At 43.6% G+C, this 21,898-nt stretch overlaps 1 protein-coding gene across 3 annotated transcripts in view; it reads right to left on the minus strand.

The window, feature by feature from the left end:
• The window catches only part of trpc1 (transient receptor potential cation channel, subfamily C, member 1), a 67,690-nt gene that overhangs the window by 32,576 nt on the left and 13,216 nt on the right, over nt 1-21,898 (minus strand). For 2 of the 3 annotated variants that reach the window (XM_078205687.1, XM_078205680.1), the window contains exons 4-8: nt 21,398-21,600; nt 19,619-19,750; nt 16,206-16,401; nt 15,208-15,544; nt 3,796-3,935 (exon numbers count right to left, since the gene is read on the minus strand). In XM_078205687.1, the coding sequence (XP_078061813.1) occupies nt 3,796-3,935; nt 15,208-15,544; nt 16,206-16,401; nt 19,619-19,750; nt 21,398-21,600 (1,008 nt within the window). The remainder of the gene's footprint in view (nt 1-3,795; nt 3,936-15,207; nt 15,545-16,205; nt 16,402-19,618; nt 19,751-21,397; nt 21,601-21,898) is intronic. The other variant, XM_078205695.1, reaches the window with a different exon arrangement.

Raw genomic sequence — 21,898 nt, forward strand, 5'->3', positions numbered from 1 at the left:
CATGTTCAGCTGCACAATCTCCCTGTTCCTAGCCTCACTAGCACGTGGCACAGGGAGTAATCAAGAGATTGCTACCCTAGAGGCCCTGCTTTTTAGCCTTCTCCCTAACTCCCTAAATTGCTCTTGCAGAACCTCCCTGCTCTTTCTGCCTACATCATTTGTACCAATGTGGACAATGACGTCTGTCTGATTACCCTCCCTTTTTAGGATGCCTTCTACCCGCTCAGGGACATCCAGGACCCTGGCTGGTTTCGTTGACAAAGCCAGCATTTGTCGCCCAATCCTAAACTGGGTTATTTCAGAAGGCAGTTAAGTCAACCACATTTCTGTGCATCTGGACTTCTATACAAGTCGGAACAGTTAACAATGGCAGATGCCCTTCTGCAAGATCAACTTGATGGGATTCTTCGACAATCTGGTAGTTTCATGGCTACCATCACTGATTCTAGCTATTTTAAAATTTGGATCTGTTTGATTAACTGAATTTAAATTCCCCAACTGCCAGGGTGGGATTTGAACTAACTTCCCAGATGATTGGCCCAGGCCTCTGGTTTATTAATTCAATGACATAATCCATTAATAACTCTAAGCACTAAAATCCATTTGCAAATTTATGGACCCAACCATGATGTGGCCCTTGTCCCAATTTTTATTGCAGTGGAGGGGTCTTTTTCTGATTGGAAGCCTGTGACTAGTGGTGTTCTGCAGGGCTCTGTACTGGGACCTCTGCTGTTTGTGATATATATATATGATTTGGAAGAAGATGTAGCTGGTCTAAACCCAATGTTTAAATGCAGCAGTAAAAAGCTTAGGCATCATGGCAATGTCACAGCAGTCCAGTAAACCATCCTCCAACAGGTTCCCAGGATTGTTGACATACTGTTCTGGGCAAATGGCAGTGGCTCTGTGGAGCATGAATACGCTGTCCTCTGCCTGGAGGGCAGCATTTGTCCTCCCGGTTCTCCGTCCGTCCGTCCACCCGTCAGCCAGAGACGGTAGAGTCTTCAGTCAAGCCTTCTAGGCCCAGAGCTGCTCGAGGTATTCCCCCAAGACCATCTGCAGTCCTCCTCACTGAAGGTCAACTCAAACCTTCAATTCCGGCCTCAGGTGACTGTTTGCATGTTCTCCCCGTGTCTGTGTGGTATCCTCTGGTTTCCTCCCACAGTCCAAAGATTTGCAGGTTAGATTGATTGGTCATGCTAAATTGCCCCTTGGTATCAGGGGGACTGGCAGGGTGAGTGCATGGGGCTGCAGTGCAGGCTCAATGAGCCGAGTGGCCTCCTTCTGCACAGTCGGGATTCTATGATTCTATGAAATGTGGCCTTGCCATTCTCCCCTGAACAATTATGGGAACAGCAGCGCAGAAGTCCAGCACTAGTCTATTGGGAAGGAATGGAAACAGAAAAGAAAACCATCCTTGCATTTTCTGCACATGTGCGATGTGCAGCGTTGGCCTAGGTCCAGTGATAAATCTATGGGAGGGATTTTCCAGACCTGAAGTGCCCACAAAAATCAACAGAATTTTGACTGCACTCGGTCCTGCCCACAACAATGCCCACCCCGGCGGGACTGGAAAATCCTGGCCTATGTGCTGATCTAACCAGTGATGCAAGGAAAAAGAAGGGGTGAGGGGAAGAAAAGACAAAGCAAGATTTTTAAAGGTCGGCCTAATAAGGTAATTAAAAGCATTTACTGGAATTCTTACAAAGTGAATCAAAAAAATCTGTACAGGATATCCTGGAGAAATTCCAAGCAGTGATTAAGTGCTTTCCCATGAAAGAGGGAAATATTGGAAGGCAAGTCGATCCAGACGGCAGCCACATTCCTTCTTGACGCTGGCAGAACATCTATGAACAGGTCACTCGTCTGCCCTCATTGCAGGGCATGTGACAGGGTTCTGTGATAAATACTTTCATGGTGGAAAGGTTATCAAGCCAGAACTTCCATGGAGTGGCAATCACAGTCGCATTGCTCCTTTTTACAGCCCCAGCTTGGGAGCTGCACATTTTTTGCTCGCTCCTCTGACCTGAGCCTGCATGAGGAATGTGTGACCTACATGGTTTTCCAAACCTTTCAGTGCAGTGCAGCAGCATTGGGGGAAGTGAAGCCATATACCACTTTTTTATGGCACCAATTGCCATCAACCAGGTAAGTTTAAAGTTCCCGGCCACTTTGAGAACCCAGGGAGAAACTAAGAATGCCAGATTAGTGGGTATGACAGGAGGGCTGGGAATGATCTGAGGAAGGAGGTGTAGTCAGGGGTAATGGAGTTAGTCAAGAGGGGCAAGTCTTGGACAATTCCTGCACAGTCCTTGGGTGGGGTCTTCTGGGGGGGGGGGGGGGCAATGCATCGTCTGCAGTACCTCCGGGGTACGATCCCCGAGAAACCAAAGTCCTGGAGCAATACTTCCACTTGTCCATCAGAATTTAGCACATTTAGACTATACAACACTGGCTTTCTGATCACATTCTCCCGTCCTTTTCTCATTTCTGACACCTCTTCTTTCCGTCAGAGGGGAACCGGTGGATGTGGTGTTTTTAGATTTCCAGAAGGCGTTCGATAAGGTGCCTCACAAAAGGTTGCTGCAGAAGATTAAGGTACACGGAGTTGGGGGTAAAGTGTTAGCGTGGATTGGTTATCTAACAGGAAGCAGAAAGTTGGAATAAATGGGTGTTTTCTGGTTGGCAGTTGGTGAGCAGTGGCGTGCCGCAGGGATCGGTGCTGGGGCCTCAACTGTTTACCATATACATAGATGATCTGGAGGAGGGGACCGAGTGTAGGGTAACAAAGTTTGCGGATGACACAAAGATGAGTGGGAAAGCGAATTGCGTGGAGGATGCGGAAAGTCTGCAGAGAGATTTGGGTAGGCTAAGTGAGTGGGCGAGGATCTGGTAGATGGAGTATAAAGTTGACAAGTGTGAGGTTATCCACTTTGGAAGGAATAATAGTAAAATGGACTATTATTTAAATGGTGAAAAATTACAACATGCTACTGTGCAGAGGGACCTGGGGGTCCTTGTGCATGAATCACAAAAACTCAGTTTGCAGGTGCAGCAGGTGATCAAGAAGGCAAATGGAATGTTGGCCTTTACCGCGAAGGGGATAGAGTATAAAAGCAGAGAGGTTTTGCTGCAATTGTACAAGGTACTGGTGAGGCCGCAACTAGAGCACTGTGTGCAATTTTGGTCCCCTTATTTGAGAAAGGATATATTGGCCTTGGAGGGAGTACAGAGAAGGTTCACCAGGTTGATACCGGAGATGAGGGGGTTAGCTTATGAGGAGAGATTGAGTAGATTGGGCTTGTACTCGTTGGAGTTTAGGAGGCTGATGGGAGATCTTATAGAGACATATAAGATAATGAAGGGGCTTGACAGGGTAGAGACAGAGAGATTCTTTCCACTTAGAAAGGAAACAATAACTAGAGGACACAGCCTCAAAATAAGGGGGAGTCAGTTTAGAACAGAGTTAAGGAGGAACTTCTTCTCTCAGAGGGTAGTGAATCTCTGGAATTCTCTGCCCATTGAAGCAGTGGAGGCTTCCTCGTTAAATGTGTTTAAGTCACAGGTAGATAGATTTCTGATCAATAAGGGAATTAAGGGTTATGGGGAGCAGGCGGGTAAGTGGAACTAAACCACTATCAGATCAGCCATGATCTTATTGAATGGCGGGGCAGGCTCGAGGGGCTAGATGGCCTACTCCTGCTCCTATTTCTTATGTTCTTATTATGAGCAAGCAGATTTCACGTCCAAACTGAACCATAGACTTACCCTTCTCCCTACCCAACCCTTGTTTACCTTATTATGAGCCACAACTTTGAGAGCAAATGTTGCTAAATACAGGGAGTTCATGACAAAACTGAGTTGATTTCGAGATTCCTCCATAAAATCTTCGAGTCCGTCATACCACAGTCTCTTCACATCTGACCACACCATTCCTAGAGACAAATTATACATTAGCACATTCCAGAGAAGGAACGATAGATTGAAACCACTGAGTCAACAATGTCTGGGTTTACCCACTGCATGCAGAGAATAATGACTGTGTTTCTCAGTGTCAAAACTGAATACTGGCAGCATTGCTATCACTGCAATGCAACATTTCCCATTTTGTAAACTGAATTTTTTCTCCCTAAAGACAAAAGCTCAAAACAAGGGGCACGTTATTGAACTTAAATAATATTGTCTGGATATTCCTTAAGGCTTATGAAAATTACATAGCTTTCAACTTGGAGTTAAAACTGAACAGATCTACTGGCTAAATATTTTATTCATTGACAATTGATAGATTATTCAGCAGGTTGGCTGTTTTTTTCTCTATTCACTAAATGAATTTAGCTGTAGTGACTAAGACTAATTTCCTGCTTTGCCCAACCTCTAGAAATGCCTCAGTAATATCCCACCCAAAACGGCTGTTTTTTTAAGAGTATGTCCACCAACTACGTCCCATCTTCTCAACCTTTCTCCCTTTATGAGTTTTTCCACTTGCTGCTTCTTGCAGGGTCTTACACCATCAACATCTAAGTCATAGCCTTTGTTACTACCCTTCCTTGCAGTGGAGTCTGAATCATTAAATGGTTTCAAGAAGGAGACAGATACATTTCTGACAAAAGAAAGGGTTAATGGGATATGGGGAACAGGTAGGGAGGAGGATTTGAGAGATCTGATGGAATGGCAGAGCAGGCTCGAAGGGCTGAATTGCCAACTTCTGCTCCTAATTCCTATGTTTGTTCCTGCCCTCTGTATCGCCTCAAAAAAGGCCTTGCGGCAACAATTTTAGATTCCCCTTTCAATTCTCCCTCTATGGAATCCACCTTTCTACGTGCGGAGTACAAAGAACAAAAAAAAGTACAGCACAGGAACAGGCCCTTCGGCCTTCCAAGCCTGCGCCGATCATGATGCCTGCCTAAACTAAAACCTTATGCACTGACAGAGTCCGTATCCTTCCATTCCCATCCCATTCACGTATTCGTCTAGTTGCCCTTTAAATGTCGCTATCGTACCTGCTCCCATCACCTCCCCGGGCAGCACATTCCAGACATTCACCACCCTCTGTGTAAAAAACTTGCCTCGCACATCTCCTCTAAACTTTTCCCCACACATCTTAAACCTATCTCCCCTAATACTTGACTTTTCTATCCTAGGGAAGAGCATCTGACTATCCACTCTGTCCATGCCACTCATAATCTTGTAGAACTCTATCAGGTCACCCCTTTCGGATTCTCTTTTACGTAAGGAATGGGGTGCAGATGTAAGCTGCTATTGTTGCTACATCTCTCCCCCACTACCGAGCCCACTGCCAGTGATGCCCTTAACGTGCCACCATGAAGGGTGCTGTAGACCCCCTATGCTCACTCCTTATTTAACCTTCTCCCCATACACCCGCAGGATCTTCGGTCCTCCAACTGCTATCATCAGCGCATCATCACACCCAAACATAAGGAGGGAGTTAAAACTGCAATCCATCACCCCAGAGGGAGTACAACCAGTTTATCCTCTCTGCTGGTCAATATAAATAATAGTGACAATTTGGAAAGGAAACAAGACAAGGAATCTGCTTCTGGTCACTGCAGGTAGTGTTATGTTCTTGTTTTAACTGGGTATCAAAATTCAGAGAGCCAGACATTTAAACTTACTCCAAGAACAAATTCTTAATTGCTTTGTCTCCAGATGTGATAACTGTCCATAACTTCTAAAGCTAATTTAACAGATGAAAATGCTCAATAATATCCTCCAGCGAGAGACTAAAGTCACTTCACGTAAAGACTCAGGAAATAGGCAAGTGCGTTCTCTGCATTTATAGAAATGATAAAATTAAAATAGAATTGAAGCACACAAGTGAAAAATGATATAAAAAGTAATTGCGTCACAAGTTTTATAGACCGTGGTCTAACAATACAGGAGTTTGAAAGTTCAGTGTGCAAGGACAAGGGCAGCAGACACATGGGAACACCATCACCTGCAAGTTCCCCTCAAGTCACTCACCATCCTGACTTGGAAATATATCGCCGTTCCTTCACAGCCGCTGGGTCAAAATCCTGGAATTCCCTCCCTAAAGGCATTGTGGGTCAACCCACAGCATGTGGACTGCAGCGTTTCAAGAAGGCAGCTCACCACTACCTTCTCAAGGGAAACTAGGAATGGACATTAAATGCTGGCCAGTCAGCAACGCCCATGTCCCACGAATGAATTTTTAAAAAAGTTGAATGGGAACTTAGAATTTTGCACATTTATCTTCGAAACAAAAGTATTGCCAGGAACACACACTTATTCATTTTGCGCAAGCAGAACCTCCCCGCAAAATAGCGCCCCTCCTTTTCTTCCTACTTGCTTGCTCTCCAAAACCCACCTTCGCAACCCTTCTCTTAGCTGGTCAAACCACTCCACTAATTTTCCAATAACTGAGGTTAGACTAACAGGCCTATACCTTCCTGCATTTTGCCTCCTTCCCCTTTTGAACAAGGATGTCACATTGGCAGTTTTCCAATCATTCGGCACAGTTCCAGAATCCAAGGGTTTTTGGAAAAGGACTACCAAATCATCCGTGACCTCTCTGGCTACTCCTTTAAGATCCTGGGGTGGAAATCATCGAGTCCATAGGACTTGTAGACTTTAACCTCATGCCTACAGCTAATTCTCTGGTGATGGTGACTGTATTTCATTCTTCTCTGTATTTTTTACTGTTTCTGGGATGCTTGTAGTATCCTCAACAATAAAGAGCGATGCAAAATATCTATTTAACCCCTCTGTCATTTCCTTGTTCCCCATAATTTCTTCCCCGGTTTTATTCTCTAAGGGGGCCAGTGCTTTTTTTTTTACTTCTTTCTTCCTTTTAACATATTTTTTTAAAAAGCTCTTATTGTCTGTTTTTATGTTTCTCATTAGCTTGCCCTCATAGTTTATTTTCTCCTTCCTGATTTCCTTTAGTCTATCTTTGCTAGATTCTGAATCTATCCCACTCTTCTGACCTACCACTGACCTTTGCCAGCTTTTATGTTTCCATTTTCAACTTAATACCCTCCTTAACTTCCTTGGTTATCCATGGTAGGTTCTTCCTACCCTTCAGGGTCTTTCTTTCTCATTGGGATGTATGTTTGCTGGGGGTCATGAATTATCTCCCTCCGTGTCTTCCCAGACCACTTGCAACCTTGGTGTTTGATTTGACCCCAAGATCAGCAACCAACCCCATGTGTCAGCGACATCACTAAGACCACCTATTTCCACCTCCGTAACATTGCCGGCTTAACATCCAATTTTTTTAATTATTCATTCATGGAACATGGGCATTGCTGGCTGGCCAGCATTTGTTGCCCACCCCGAGTTGACCTTGGAGGGCATTTGAGAGTCAACCACATTGCTGTATTGCTGTGGCTCTGAAGTCACGTGTAGGCCAGACCAGGTCAGGGCGGCAAATTTCCTTACCTGAAGGACATAAGTGAACCAGGTGGGTTACTTGTACCAAGCACTGTTCACTTATCACCCTTTTACTGGCTGACCAACATTGGTTCCCAGTCAATTTTAAAATTCTCATCCTATCCTGAATTCAAATTCCTTCATGGCCTCATTGCACCTTATCTTTGTAACATCCTCCAGTGCCACATTTACTGAGATACCTTAACTTATCAAATTATGGTCTCTTGAGCATCTTCATTTTATTTATCCATAACTGATGGCCGTGCCTTCAACTGCCTAGGTTGTAAGCTCTGAAATTCGCTCCCGAGACCTCTCTGCTTCTCTACCTCTATTTCTTCCTTTAAGGCCCTCCTTACAATCCATTTATTTTATTAAGTTGTTGGCCTCCTGCCCTGATCATTACCTTATGAGGTTTTAAAATGTTGTTAAATTTTGCTTTATGCCACTCCTGTGAATGGCCTTGTGGTATTTTATTACATTAAAGGTCTTATATAAGTATAAGTTGTTGTTATTTTGGTTAGGGGTTTACGATGTTAAAGGTGCTATATAAATACAAGTCGTTGAAGGCAGTCTTTGATTATATGTGGAGAAATATGTGTTAAATAAACAAACATTTAGGGACGAGATTGTCCCTTGACACACTCAATGCACCATTGTCTGAACATTAAATAAATGCTTGCTGGTGTGTGTGTGTGTGTGGCCGGGGGGAGGGGGGGTGGTGCGATGTGTGTGTGTGCGTGAGCAGGGGGATTGCATTTTGGAGAGTTCTGCACCTGATCCTCTCACCCCTCACCGGAAGTGCGCCTCCTGCCAAATTGGAAGCTTCTGAATTTTTAAGGGCATTAGTGAGAAATTCAATTCAATAAAGAAAATTCTGGAATTAAGGATCTACTGACGGCCTTGTCGATTGTCGGAAAAACCATCTGGTTCACTAATGCCCTTTAGGAAAGGAAATCTGCCGTCCTTACCTGGTCTGGCCTACAGTGACTCCACAGTCACAGCAATGTGGTTGACTCTCAATTGCCCTCTGAAATGGGCCTAGGAAGCCATTCAGTTCAAGGGCGACCAGGGATGGGCAATAAATGTTGTGATGTGGAGATGCCGGCGTTGGACTGGGGTAAACACAGTAAGAAGTTTAACAACACCAGGTTAAAGTCCAACAGGTTTATTTGGTAGCAAAAGCCACACAAGCTTTCGAGGCTCTAAGCCCCTTCTTCAGGTGAGTGGGAATTCTGTTCACAAAGACTGGATTAGTTGTAAGTATTCGCATTCCAACCATTATTCATGTAAATTGAGTCTGTGTCTTTATAAGTTCTGTTTGTGAACAGAATTCCCACTCACCTGAAGAAGGGGCTTAGAGCCTCGAAAGCTTGTGTGGCTTTTGCTACCAAATAAACCTGTTGGACTTTAACCTGGTGTTGTTAAACTTCTTACAATAAATGTTGGCCAGCCAGCGACACCCATGTCCCATGAACAAATATAAAAAAAAGAATTATCTCATAGGGACATTAGTGAGGAAGGGTCTTGGGTCCGATGATTGTGAAATTGAATCAGTATAGGTGGAGATTATAAATAGCAAGAGTCAAGAAACCTTGGTCAGAATAGTTTATAGTTTCCCTAAATCATTATATCGTTGGACAGATCATTAAACAATAAATTATTGGAGCATATAACAAATGCAATGTAATAATCATGGGACACTTTAATCTTCATATAGACTGGACCAACTAAATTGGCATGGGTAGTCTAGAAGATGGGTTTATAGAATGTTTCGTGGAACAATTTGTTTTGGAACTGATTAGGGATAAAGCTATTTTAGATTTAGTATTGTGTTGTAACAAGTCAAGGTAATTAGTAATTTCACAGTAAAATAACTAGTGATTATAATACAATTACGTTCCATGTTAAATCTCCAATCACAAACAAGAATCTTTAACTTAAACAAAGCCAATTGCATAGGTTTGAGGGGAGAACTGGCTATGGTTGATTGGCTAAATAGACTAAAAGTTAAGATGGTCAATAAGCAGTGGGAAACATTTTAAAGAAACAATTCAAAATGTTCAGCAAGCATACCTCCATTGAAAAACAAAAACTCAACAAGAAAGACCCATCCATGCCTCACTCAGGAAGTTAAAGATAGTTAGTTTTAAAGAAGAGGCTTATAATATTGCAATAATATATATTGCGATATAATATATTATAATATTAAAAGCTGAGGAGAAATGGAATATGGAGAGAAAACAGGCTAGGAACATTAAAAAAAAGAGTAAGTGCTTTTATAACTATATAAAAATGAAGAGGGTAGCTGAAGTAGAGAGGAGATCAAATGTAGCATTTCCCTCCTATACACAATTCAGTATCAGATTTTATGTCCTGAATCCTTGGAAGGGCCAAAGTTGTGCAGCATGATCTTTTAATCGAAAATTAGCTCAAAAAACAAAACGCAGTGCTTTCAATGAAACTGAAAATCAGGCATTCTTTATAACACTCAGGACACCCCCCCAGATTTATGCCAAGGCAGTAGGTACAGAATTTTCCCCCAAAGGTTCAGAAATTTGTTTCAAAGAACTGCGTGGCCAATCAGTATAAGTCTATTGCTTGCCATTGGACTGCTAGTTAGCTTCATGAACATAAGTGCTCATTAGAAAGCAACAAATGAGTACCGTCAAACTATCACTTAATATTGTGGCTCCATTTTTTTTACTTTGCTATTTCTGTTTTATATTTTTCCCTTTCTTCTCACCCTCACAAATCCCCTCTTCCTCCCCCCCCCCCAAAAAAGAGAAAAGTTAGTGTCACAAGTAGGCTTACATTAACACTGCAATGAAGTTACTGTGAAAATCCCCTAGTTGCCACACTCCAGCACCTGTTCAAATACACTGAGGGAGAATTTAGCATGGCCAATGCACCCAACCAGCACATCTTTCGGACTGTGGGAGGAAACCTGAGCGACCAGAGGAAACCCACGCAGACACGGAAAACATGCAGACTCTGCACAGACAGTGACCCAAGCTGGGAATCGAACCTGGGTCTCTGGAGCTGAGAGACAGCAGTGCTAACCACCGTGCCACCAGAAATCACAGTGGCCAATAAAGCTGTCAAGTGTTAGTATCAAAGTACACATAGATTCCTCAACCTCAAACTTCCAATAGGTAAGAATATGTAAACAAGTCGCTAATTTGGCCCAAGTCCTCAGAAATTAATCTTAGCATTTCTATGCAAATTTATACAGAGAAACCTCACAGAAGGTTTGTATGGAACAGTTTTAATCTCTTTAAAAATGTGGATGACCATTTAATTATCAGAAGTTTTGACAAATTATAATTGATTATAACATGAGCAATGAAACATTTAAAGCTGGAAAATTAAAAATGATAACAATTTTCTGTCTTTTCCCTTAATGACCCCAAAGGGTGTATACTTCCAAGTTTTGTATTTGTCCGATAAAAAAAATTAATCCTTCATCTGCGCTGATTCTTGGGGATTAACAATGGAGCTGTGAAATAGATTTCGGCAGTGTAATCTTGAAATAGTGTCAGAATGTGAAGTCTGGTAATCACTACACAGACCTTTCGAAAGGGAATTTGAACAATTCTGTGTCAGTGTCTCCAGTATCCCCAAGCTAAAATTTTAAGACTTTGGAACCCCAGTTAAGTAGATCCCAAAATTCCACTCCTAAAATGCTTACTAATCTACATTAACCTTTTAGTAATGCAAGGCAAACAGGAAGATTAAAAACATCATCACCTTGATATTAAAATGAATGGGAGTGAGAATGGGAGTGAGAACTCCCACTCACCTGATGAAGGGGCAGCGCTCCGAAAGCTTGTGACTTGTGCTACCAAATAAACCTGTTGGACTTTAACCTGTTGTTGTGAGACTTCTCACTGTGCTTACCCCAGTCCAACGCTGGCATCTCCACATCATGAATTATCTATGTCATCCCATTTCCCCTGCCATTTTCTCACATGAGCGGAAGTGTTTTGTTTTCCAATATTCACAAAGGTTCACAATTAAACACTAAAGGCCGGATTTCCGTTCGCAAAGGTAGGTGCACAGGCAGGAAATTTCCTCCCTTGCCTCACCAATGTTGGGGAAAAAGTGCCCCAAATATTGGGATCTTTGTTCCGGAGAGGAAACAGGTATGTGCTGGAGTCAGACCCCTGCCGCCCTGAAACAGTTCAGAGGCAGCCCCAGTGGTGAAGCGGGCTGTTTAAAAGGCCTGCATAGATACTCTGAAACCGTCCCAGTTGCCTTACTTATCAGGCCCTCTAGTCTCACACCTCTCCCATTCCCCATCTCCCATTCATGCCAACTCATGTGAACCCATGTCCTCACCCACCACCTCATATCCACCATGCCTATCCCCATGATGCCTTATAACCCCATGTCAACTTAGTGCCAACTCATGACCTCCCATTCATCCCCATTGCCCCTTATAACCCCTTTGCCAACTTAGTACCAACTCATTTCAACACATGCCTCTCCACCCACCAGCCTTTTTCCTTATATTCTGAGGGCCTGATTTTATCATTTTCAGTCTAAGTGCTGAATCTGGACGCAATTCAGATCCGACTTGGAAATCTGCTTTCAGGCGCTCCCATTAGCACTTAGCCTGAAAAAAAAATCACGAGTCTGAATCGCGCTGTGGGCGGGGCTTACTGCATCCGAAACAATCGGAGCTCTGAACTGCGCATGCGTGGTTAGAAAAAATTTGAAAAAACGCACCCATGTCACATCGCTCCCGGGCCGCAGAAAGCAGAGAAAGCGGCCCGGGAGCGAAAAGCGGGAGTGATGGCCCCCACAGACATCACTACCCCCCTTATCCACCCCCCACGCTACCCAGACCGATCACGGCTCCCTGCCCCCTTCCCCCCATCGATCGCCCACAGAGTGGCAGCGGACCCCCCATCCCCTACACCAGAGATCCATCTGGCCTCCACCCACGCCCCCCCCCCCCCCACCAGTGAGCAATCGGGCCTCCCGCCACACCCCCACCAAAGATATATTTTACCCGCCTCCCTCCTCCCCCCCTCCAAACCAGAGAATGATCTAGTCTCACTCCCCCCCCACCCCACCACCCCAGAGAACAATCTGGCCTCTTCCCCCGTCCCCCCACCCTTCCCCCTCTCAAAGGTACATCTGACCCGCCTCCTCCTCCCTCCCCACCCCCTCACTAGAGAATGATCTGGCCTGCCTCCCTCCCCCAACCAGACAAAGATCTGCCCCCCCGCTCCCCCCCCCCCAACCAGAGAATGATCTGGCCCGCCTCCCTCTCCCCACCTCACCTTCACCACCGTTTTGAGTCAAAGAGCCATTGGAAGCTCTGAATTTGCCTCTTCAGCAGCTGGAGCGCCCGAAACAGACTTATATTCAGCAAGTCCATTTCGGCGTGATTCCGGATTGGCGAACGCGGTGGTAAAGGGGAAATGCTGATAAAGTTGGGCGGGCAGTTCATTAATTCAATTTAAATGCATGCAAGTGCATTTAAATTGCCGTTGCGCTCGTTTCGGGCGCGAATCGGATCGCAGCCTCGGTAAAGTGGCCGTCTGCGCAGACGTGGGCGCAGATCGCGTTGATGACCTCACACACGACTTTACCATGGTTTCGTGCCCGTATCGAGCCCTGAGTGACAACTCACCCAGTATTCACCATGGGTAGACTCAGGAGCCATGATGAAGTGAAATAAAGCTTTAAGTATCTATTACAGAGTTCACCACATTGAAAAGAACAAACATTTATATCCATAGCCCCACATCAAAGATGGCTAATCTCTCAATAACCTCTTGGAGCTGTCGATCAAACTGCGAACTTACAGCCCCAACTCCCTCGATAGTAGTGATGGGTTGTGGAAACAGCCAAGCAGTGAAACCACTATAATGATCAGTTTAGGATTATGTCAACAAACAACTATTAAAATTGTAGGTACCAATATTTTTTTAAACTCAGTGACACGGCAGAATGGCTATTTTCAAGATTTAGAGGGCAAGGTGTTTAAATAACTTGACAGCTCAACAGTTCTGCAGATCTTATCTGACTGAAGTTTAGAAAGGGGATCTGACTGAAATATATAAATTCCTGACAGGGCTGGACAGACTGAATGCAGGGATATCATTCCCTCTGACTGTGGGATCTAGAACAAGAGGTCACAGTCCCAGGATATAGGGTAGGTCATTTAGGACTCAGATGAGGAGAAATCTCTTCACTCAGAGGGTGGTGAACCTCTGAATTTCTGTACCACAGAAGTCTGTGGAGGACGGGTCACTGAATATATGGATGGATTTCTAGACTCTAAAGGCATCAAGGGGTATGGGGAGAATGCAGAGGTATGGTGTTGAGATAGAGGATCAGCCATGGTCATATTGAATGGTGGAACAGGTTCAAAGGGCCGAATGGCCGATTCCTGATCCTATTTCCCATGTTTCTAATAGCTTATCAATAGTCCATATAAAGGTAAATTTTATAATGCCCCTGTGATGTGAGCCTCTACACATTACCTCCTGTATCAAAATCAGCCTTTTTTAAAAAAGATTTTAAAGATTTATTTATTAGTATCACAAGTAAGGCTTACATTAACACTGCAATGAAGTTACTGTGAAAATCCCCCTGTCGCCACACTTCGGCGCCTGTTCGGGTACACTGAGGGAGAATTTAGCATGGCCAATGCACCTAACCAGCACGTCTTTCAGACTCTAGGGGGAAACCGGAGCACCCGGAGGAAACCCACACAGACACGGTGCTAACCAAATTCAACTTTATGTGTTCTCACAGAATAATTCAGCACAGAAGGAGGTCATTTGACTCATTGTCTCCTGTGCTAGCTCTTGGAAAGCCAATGTAATTAGTCCTGCTGCCTTGCCCATTTCCCCCAGCCCTCCAAATGTTTCATTTCCATGAATATATACAATTCCCTTTAGAAGGTTCCTATTTTAATCTTTCCACCAAGCTCAGAATGCAAAATACACATTCATAAGGAAACAAGAAATAATCCTTAAATACGAAAGGCCACCAGTACTAAATGGCCCTCAGTGAGATGCAGGTTATAATCCAGTTCTGGATTCTGTTCACAATATTAGGCTGCTCCAGTTTCTGTTCATTTAAAGTTTAAGCTCATTTATTAGTCACAAGTAGGCTTACATTAACACTGCAATGAGGTTACTGTGAAAATCCCCTCGTCGCCACACTCCAGCACTTGTTTGGGTACACCGAGGGAGAATTTAGCACATCCAATGCACCTAACCAGCACGTCTTTCGGACTGTGGGAGGAAACCGGAACACCTGGAGGAAACCCAGGCAGACACGGGGAGAACGTGCAGAATCCGCACAGACAGTGACCCAAGCTGGGAATCAAACCCGGGTCCCTGGCGCTGAGGCAGCAGCGCTAACCACTGTGCTGCCCTTCGCTACAGTTACAGTTTGGCTTGTCTCGATGCAGAGCAGGTTAAGAATCAGTACAAATATTTGTGTAACTTGGATGTGAATTGAGAAAATTTAACTGAGGCATTCATTGTGAGTCAGATTCAAGGAGGTCTAGGCACGCATGTGCGATTTTGACTTCCCAGCAGATGACTTAAAATAAATAATACAATTGGGTTCTGCTGCCCTCCATCAGTCTAAACTAGTGCATGTGGCATCACTCTGTCTTTAGTTAAAAACATCAGGACTGAACAATTGAGTTAAAGTTGGACTCACTGACAGCCATCTAGTGTATAATTAGATAGAGGCAGTGATAGAGAGAGAGAGAGAGAGAGAGAGAGAGAGAGAAGGAAAGGAGAACGCTTATATAACTTGAATTACCAATTATCCACATAATCAGGAGGTAGTCGATCATCTCCAGTGCTGGGCCCATCGTGTTTTTTTTGTCTTCATTGTACACCAGTGAGTATAAGTTCAGTAATAGCAGGAAAGTGAAATATGATGCACTGTGAATGATGAATTTCATAAAAGGAGTGTGAATGACTCGTCCGACTCGAGACTTTGGTGCTAGCAGGTAGCAGAGGGACAACACTGGCCACAGGGCGGCAACAGACAGGACAGTCAGAATCTTCTTACAGGTGTGCTTCCGTCTATAGCCTGCCATCTGGCCGAACCAGACTGTGTTTAGAAACTGCTGGCAATTGGACTGAGCCACAAACTGCAGGATATATGGAAAGATGGAAAACAGTACAGTCATTTGCTTTACATTCCGACGCCATAGTTTCCGACTTCATACAGTGCACTTAGTGGGCATTATCCCTCAGCGTTTACTTGGGTACTTGACCGATATCAGGCTGTAGATTTCCTGGGAGTGCAGCGGAAAGGGTGGGAATCTGGGTGGTCCTGGAAATGCTGCAAGTTTCTGCTGTGGGTGCAACCCCCATCTACGGCCTGTAATGTTATAGGGGCTGGGGCCGGAGGGTTGGGGTAGGGTCGAGAATTCCCACATCGGGATGTTCTCAGCACTGATACCATTCCCACCAAGGTGGACAAACAGAAAGGAGTCAATGGAGTGTCTGTAAAAATCAGCCTGTACTGCTGGCCTCCCTCTCCACCCTTCCTTTTATTGGTCAATGCCCAAGATGCAACAATGGGGACCCTGGTGCCTATTGGTATTTTTAGAATAACATGACCTCCCCTTGACTCCTGATCCTTCTGCAGGGTCAGGCACCTGGGTCACTGGTAGATGCTCCCTTGAACAAACGCTGGTTGAGCATTGGCTGTCCATTTCTTTCGATCAATATATTTGCTAACACCCACTGCATACCTTGCACACTGGAATAGGGCCACTATTATACAGATTTCGATAGAATATGTACCTCCTTTTGGTTGTACTTAATCGCCAGTTTAAGTCGACTTAGGTTCATCCTCTCCTCAAGTAATCCTCTCTTATCAATCGGTTCATCACTCGACGTGTGATTTAAGATAACCTCCAGTTCGCGAGAATTCCGGGCCTGTGCTAGGAGATCTTTTGCAAAGGTCTTACACTGCTGTGCTAGTTCCTCATAGTCATTCCTGAAAATGTTTACAGATAACTTGTTTTAGTTAAACATATTTCTGTCACATTAATCCTGGAAGAAACATCAAGCATGCCAGAAGGGGAAAAAAATCACTTGTATTTAAATAGGCCTTTCACATGATCAGGGTATGGCAAAGTATGTTATCTTTTGAATTACTTGTGAAGTGCACTGACTGTTGATTTGAAGACAAATGCAGTGGCCAATTCTGGCACAGCAAGCTCACAGAAACAGCAAATGAATGAATGACGAGATGAGTTGATGTTGATGATGTTGGCTCAGGAGGAAGGAATGTTGACCAGGGTTTTGGAAGAACACCCGGCTCTTATTCAAATAACGTTGTGGGGTATTTTACATCTAATGAGACAGACAAATGGTGCTTCATCTCTGAATCATAGTGTTGCATGTTTAAGCCTCACTCCAGAGACATGACACATGCCCATTGGCTAATGCTTCACTGCAGTACTAAAGAAGTGCTACATTGGGTGAGGCGCCATTCTTCAGATGAGACCTATATACTGACGGATACAATACCCACTCTGATGGGCATAAAATAGTGACATTGCTCGTAAAATGGCAGTGGAGTTGGCAAAGTCAACATTTATCCTTCAACCAACAACATTAAAAAAGCAAATTATCTGGTCATGTATGTTTCATCAGGAGGAACTCTTCAAAATGCAGCTAATGAAAATACAACAAAATTTACTCCAACTTATAAGTCAAAGAAAGGGTTTAATAAAGAAACATCATTACTCCAAACTTGGGGTCGCCCCCTGGGCCACTCCAAGTTACCCACAATTCTACATAGTTCCTTATTTATAGTGAATCAGCTGGTCAGCTGACTATTACATCACTCTGTAGATGGTTCTATGGTTTACTGGGTCAGCTGACCCTTACATCTTGTTCCCATTGGTCACATTACATCCGATACAAAGTTGTCACCTGGTTACATTCTAACAATGTATCTCTTTGCTGCTCATTTGGTTGCTTCAGTGACTACATTTTGAGAGTACTTCACAGGCTGTGAATGCTTTGGGGTATGCTGAGAACATGCAAGGTGCTTTATAAAATACATGTTTTCACTTTCCTAGATATGTAACTCTGAGCCACGCAGGTTAATGGGCTGGACAATTAAATAATTCAAATTCTATTAAAAATGGAGAATTCAGGGATTTTTATCAATGTTTTGAGAGATTATGTTTTACAAACCCATGACCTTTAACTGTCAGCGGCTCAGCCATGCAATTAATAAAGAGTTTATCAAAACAAGCTCATGGGCAGCACAGTGGCACAGTGCTTAGCATTGCTGCTTCACAGCTCCAGGGACCCAGGTTCAATTCCAGCCTTGGGTGGCTGTGTGGAGTTTGCAAGTTCTCCCCACGTCTGCGTGGGTTTCCTCCGGGTGCTCCAGTTTCTTCCCAGTCCAAAGATGTGCAGGTTAGGCAGATTGGCCATGATAGATTGCCCCTTAGTGTTCCAAAATGCGGTAGATTAGGGGGATTGGTGGGGTAAATGCATGGGGTTACGGAGATAGGGCCGGGGGGGGCAGTGGGCCTAAGTAAGATACTCTGCTGGTGGGTCGGTGTAGAATTGATGGGCCAAATGGCCACCTTCTGTACTGTAGGGATTCTATGATTCTGTGACTGGAAGCCATCAAAGGATAGATATTTGCTTTGGGTGAGAGTACAAGGTAGGCGGTATCGCAATTACGCACTCTGCCCGATAATTGGTTTCACAGAAATCAAAGGAAGCCAGTATTAGGTGGCTCATTAAACAAGTGGCAGATGCAAACCAGCCATGTTGCAACACTGACCAAGGCAAATTTCTATTACAAAATGTGTGTAAAAGAAGTTGCAAAGGTCTGCCTCACTGGTGATTCATTTTTGTGTCAATAGCAGTTTCATCATGAATTTTATCCTCACATAATTTAACTGATTTTCATATCTTACCTAGGTGAGACTTTGGTGAAATAATATCAGGGCACTGCCAAACTCGACTGTAACAAGGGCTAGATGTTTCCAGGGAGCACAGGAAGAAGTCGAACTGTGCTAGCAGCAACAAGCAAGTCACAGAGTTTCCCAGCACTATTAAAAAGGTTCTTTTAGCAAAAAGATTCACAGTGTTAACTGAACCTCCTCATTCATTTTACAGCACATTGGAGTAACGCCTGATAGTGATCTTTTACACTTTGGTGGAAATCAGTGAAGCAAGTGATTTCAGTCGGTAGATCATTGAACAGGGTGTGGCTACAAATGTAAAAATGCAGCAAAAATTAAGTGAGTATGCATATCAACAAATGTAGCTTCCAGCATGAAGCTCCATTACAACTGGTAATCTTAAATTGGTTGTTAGTGTCATTCTTGGCACATTTAGGATTGTTCAACAAGTGCTGCCCAGTCACAGAATCACACCTAACGTTAGACATGCAGGGACCTGTCCTCTTCAGGCAAAAGGAATATCTCCAGATGTTGCACCTTTTTGAATAAAGAGCTCACTGGTGCATTCACCATGACAACATCTCGACCAATTAGAACTGGCTTGTCAACCAATTAGCACACCTTTTCTCGTGCATTATAAATTATTCTTCCCTTTGAAATTTGGTATTCTCACATCTGTTCTGATGAGTGCAATGTGAAAAGCTTCGACAGCATGTCTCCTTTTTCAGCAACACTCAAGTTCATTATAACCAAAGTGACTATAAAAATGTAATGCCAAGTCAAGAAGAAAAAATGAACACATGGACTCTAAATGTTTGAAGAGGAGTTTGCTCATGGTACAGCAGATCTCTGCCATATGATTATAAGAGCACACAGGTGTTAACTTTAATTGCAGGGTGGGGGAAACTAAAGATTTTTGTGCCTCCTTCCAATGCTGTAGAACAACCTGTGAAATTTTCTGAAGCAACCATTTGTGTATTATTAACTTTCTTCATTTCCTTGTGGTCTGCTTCTTTGATTAGCTCTTTGAAGGATTCGGTTTGGATACAGAAAGAGAGGCAGACACAGCAATAGGGAATATGGAGCCAAGACTTAATAAATCACACCAGACCTAATAGTTGAAGGACAGGGGAAAGGTGAAGTGTGTCTATTTAAAAAACAAGCCTCACACTCCCGCCCGGTGTTCATTTGCGTTTGTTATGTGCGTTGAATTCTTATTCTGTATTTTAAGTGCATTGCTCTTGGTGATTATCAGATGCTTCTCTCAAATATTTGTACCTGAATTCCACCTCCACAAGGCTCAGTTCCTTCAGATCTGCACTGAGTTCAAAGGCCCTCAGGATAGGATCCTCTTCTGTGAGCATTATCAGTGATGGACTAGACAGGCAGCGATAGATGTCAAGACGAAACCTACGAAAAATAAATTTCTGTCCTTCACACTGTCCAGCACATTGTTTTAACTTAAATGTCATTCCAATTTTGAACATAACCCGCTACTTAAGGCATCTTGAGACTTTGAGATTGTGGAATATACTTTGAGAGAGGTGCTGTTACTGATATTTGACAAATACGGATATATAATTGGCACAAATGTTTTGATGTTTGAAATAATAGCCAAATTATTGACACGTGACTAGATAGAGGGACCCTTTATTTTAGATTTTCAAACCCAAGTGGTCTGATTCTGAATCCCAATCTGGTCAAGTGTTTTGTCTCAAAGTTTTCCCCTGCAAAAGTGAATTTTGGAAATTCTGTTTGATTATTCTTAAACACATAATGTGGATGATTGCTACATCACTGCAAAAACATTGTTGAAGTGCTGGTCTCCACATCCACCCAGGATCTCAGTGGAGTTCATCAACACCACTTGAAGTCATGCAAGCCCGTTCGGAACACATGTTCAACCCTGAATAATGCCGCTTCAAGCTGATGATGCTTGGAAAGCCAAGTGGGATTCACAAGAAGTCACAAGCACCTTGTTAGAGATCTGTCTGCGCAGAAGATCCCTAGCTTTGATCCCTCATGAAGCTTTAGTGTAAAGATAGGGGGCATGATTAAAAAGTTTTGAGGCGGTGCAAAAATTGGCCCAGTGGTTGATCATGAGGAAGGAAGCCATAGACTGCAGAACGGCATCAATGGAATGGGCAGGTGGACAAAAAAGTGGCAAATGAAATTCAATGCAGAGAGGAATGTAGTAATGCCTTTGGGGAGGCCTGCGAAGCAGAGACAAACACATAGGTGTAGAGGAACAGAAGGATCTTGGAGTGCCTGTCTACAGATCCCCACAGACAGCAGGAAAGGTAGATAAGATAGTTGAAAAGGCATCCGGGATACTTTCCTTTATTAGCCAAGGTATAGAATGCAAGAGTACTCAGGGAGATTGTGCTAGGACGGGAAAACATTAGATATACTGCAGCTGGAGTACTGCATACAGTTCTGATCACCTCATTACAGGAAGGATGAGATTACACCAGACAGCATACAGAGGAGATTTACAAGGATATTGTCAGTTTTGGAGACTTTCAGCTGTGGTGAAATATTGGATTTATTTTATTCATTCATGGGACATAGACGTCACTGGCTGACCAGCATTTATTATGTGGAGATGCCGGCATTGGACTGGGGTAAGCACAGTAAGAAGTCTCACAACACCAGGTTAAAGTCCAACAGGTTTAGTTAGTAGCACGAGCTTTTGGAGTGTTGCTCCTTCTTCAGGTGAGGAGTTGTGTTCATAAACAGGGCATATACAGACACAAACTCAATTTATAAGATAATGGTTGGAATGCGGGTCTTTACAGGTAATCAAGTCTTAAAGGTACAGACAATGTGAGTGGAGAGTGTTAAGCACAGGTTAAAGAGGTGTGTATTGTCTCCAGCCAGGACAGTTAGTGAGATTTTGCAAGCCCAGGCAAGTCGTGGGGGTTACAAATAGTGTGACATGAACCCAAGATCCTGGTTGAAGCCATCCTCATGTGTGTGGAACTTGGCTATCAGTTTTTGCTCGCAATTTCAATCGCAATAGAAGCGATTGTTCTATTATAATGCTGTTTTACTTACCTAGAGTGGCGCAGGCTATCCTTCTTGTTCTTTGCATTACACAATGTGCATTCACATCCTACTGCATGTGGTCTTGGCAGTGACAGGTCCTGTTTCAGCAACATAGTCAGGATCTCATAGTTATTGCGATGAGCAGCAAGGATGACAGGAGCCACATCCATTGTGGTGGAGTATTCAGGATTCTGAATTCTCTGCATTAGCTTCTATTTGGACAAATTCCAACCAAAAGACAGAGAGCAAAATGAATAGAGTGCACCAGTGTAACACAGTGCATAAGAATCCACTGCTTATTATTTTTAATGTTTTTCACAATAGATTGAATGTTCCATAACTGCCTGATTTAGAATCATTGAATTAATGGAGTTCAATCCTGATAAATGTGAAGTGATGCATTTTGGTAGAAATAATGTAGGGAGGAGCTATACGATAAATGGCAGAACCATAAAGGGTGTAGATATGCAGAGGGACCTGGGTGTGCAAGTCCACCGATCCTTGAAGGTG

This window comes from Mustelus asterias, chromosome 3, assembly GCF_964213995.1.
Source record: "Mustelus asterias chromosome 3, sMusAst1.hap1.1, whole genome shotgun sequence".
Classification (NCBI taxonomy): domain Eukaryota; kingdom Metazoa; phylum Chordata; class Chondrichthyes; order Carcharhiniformes; family Triakidae; genus Mustelus; species Mustelus asterias.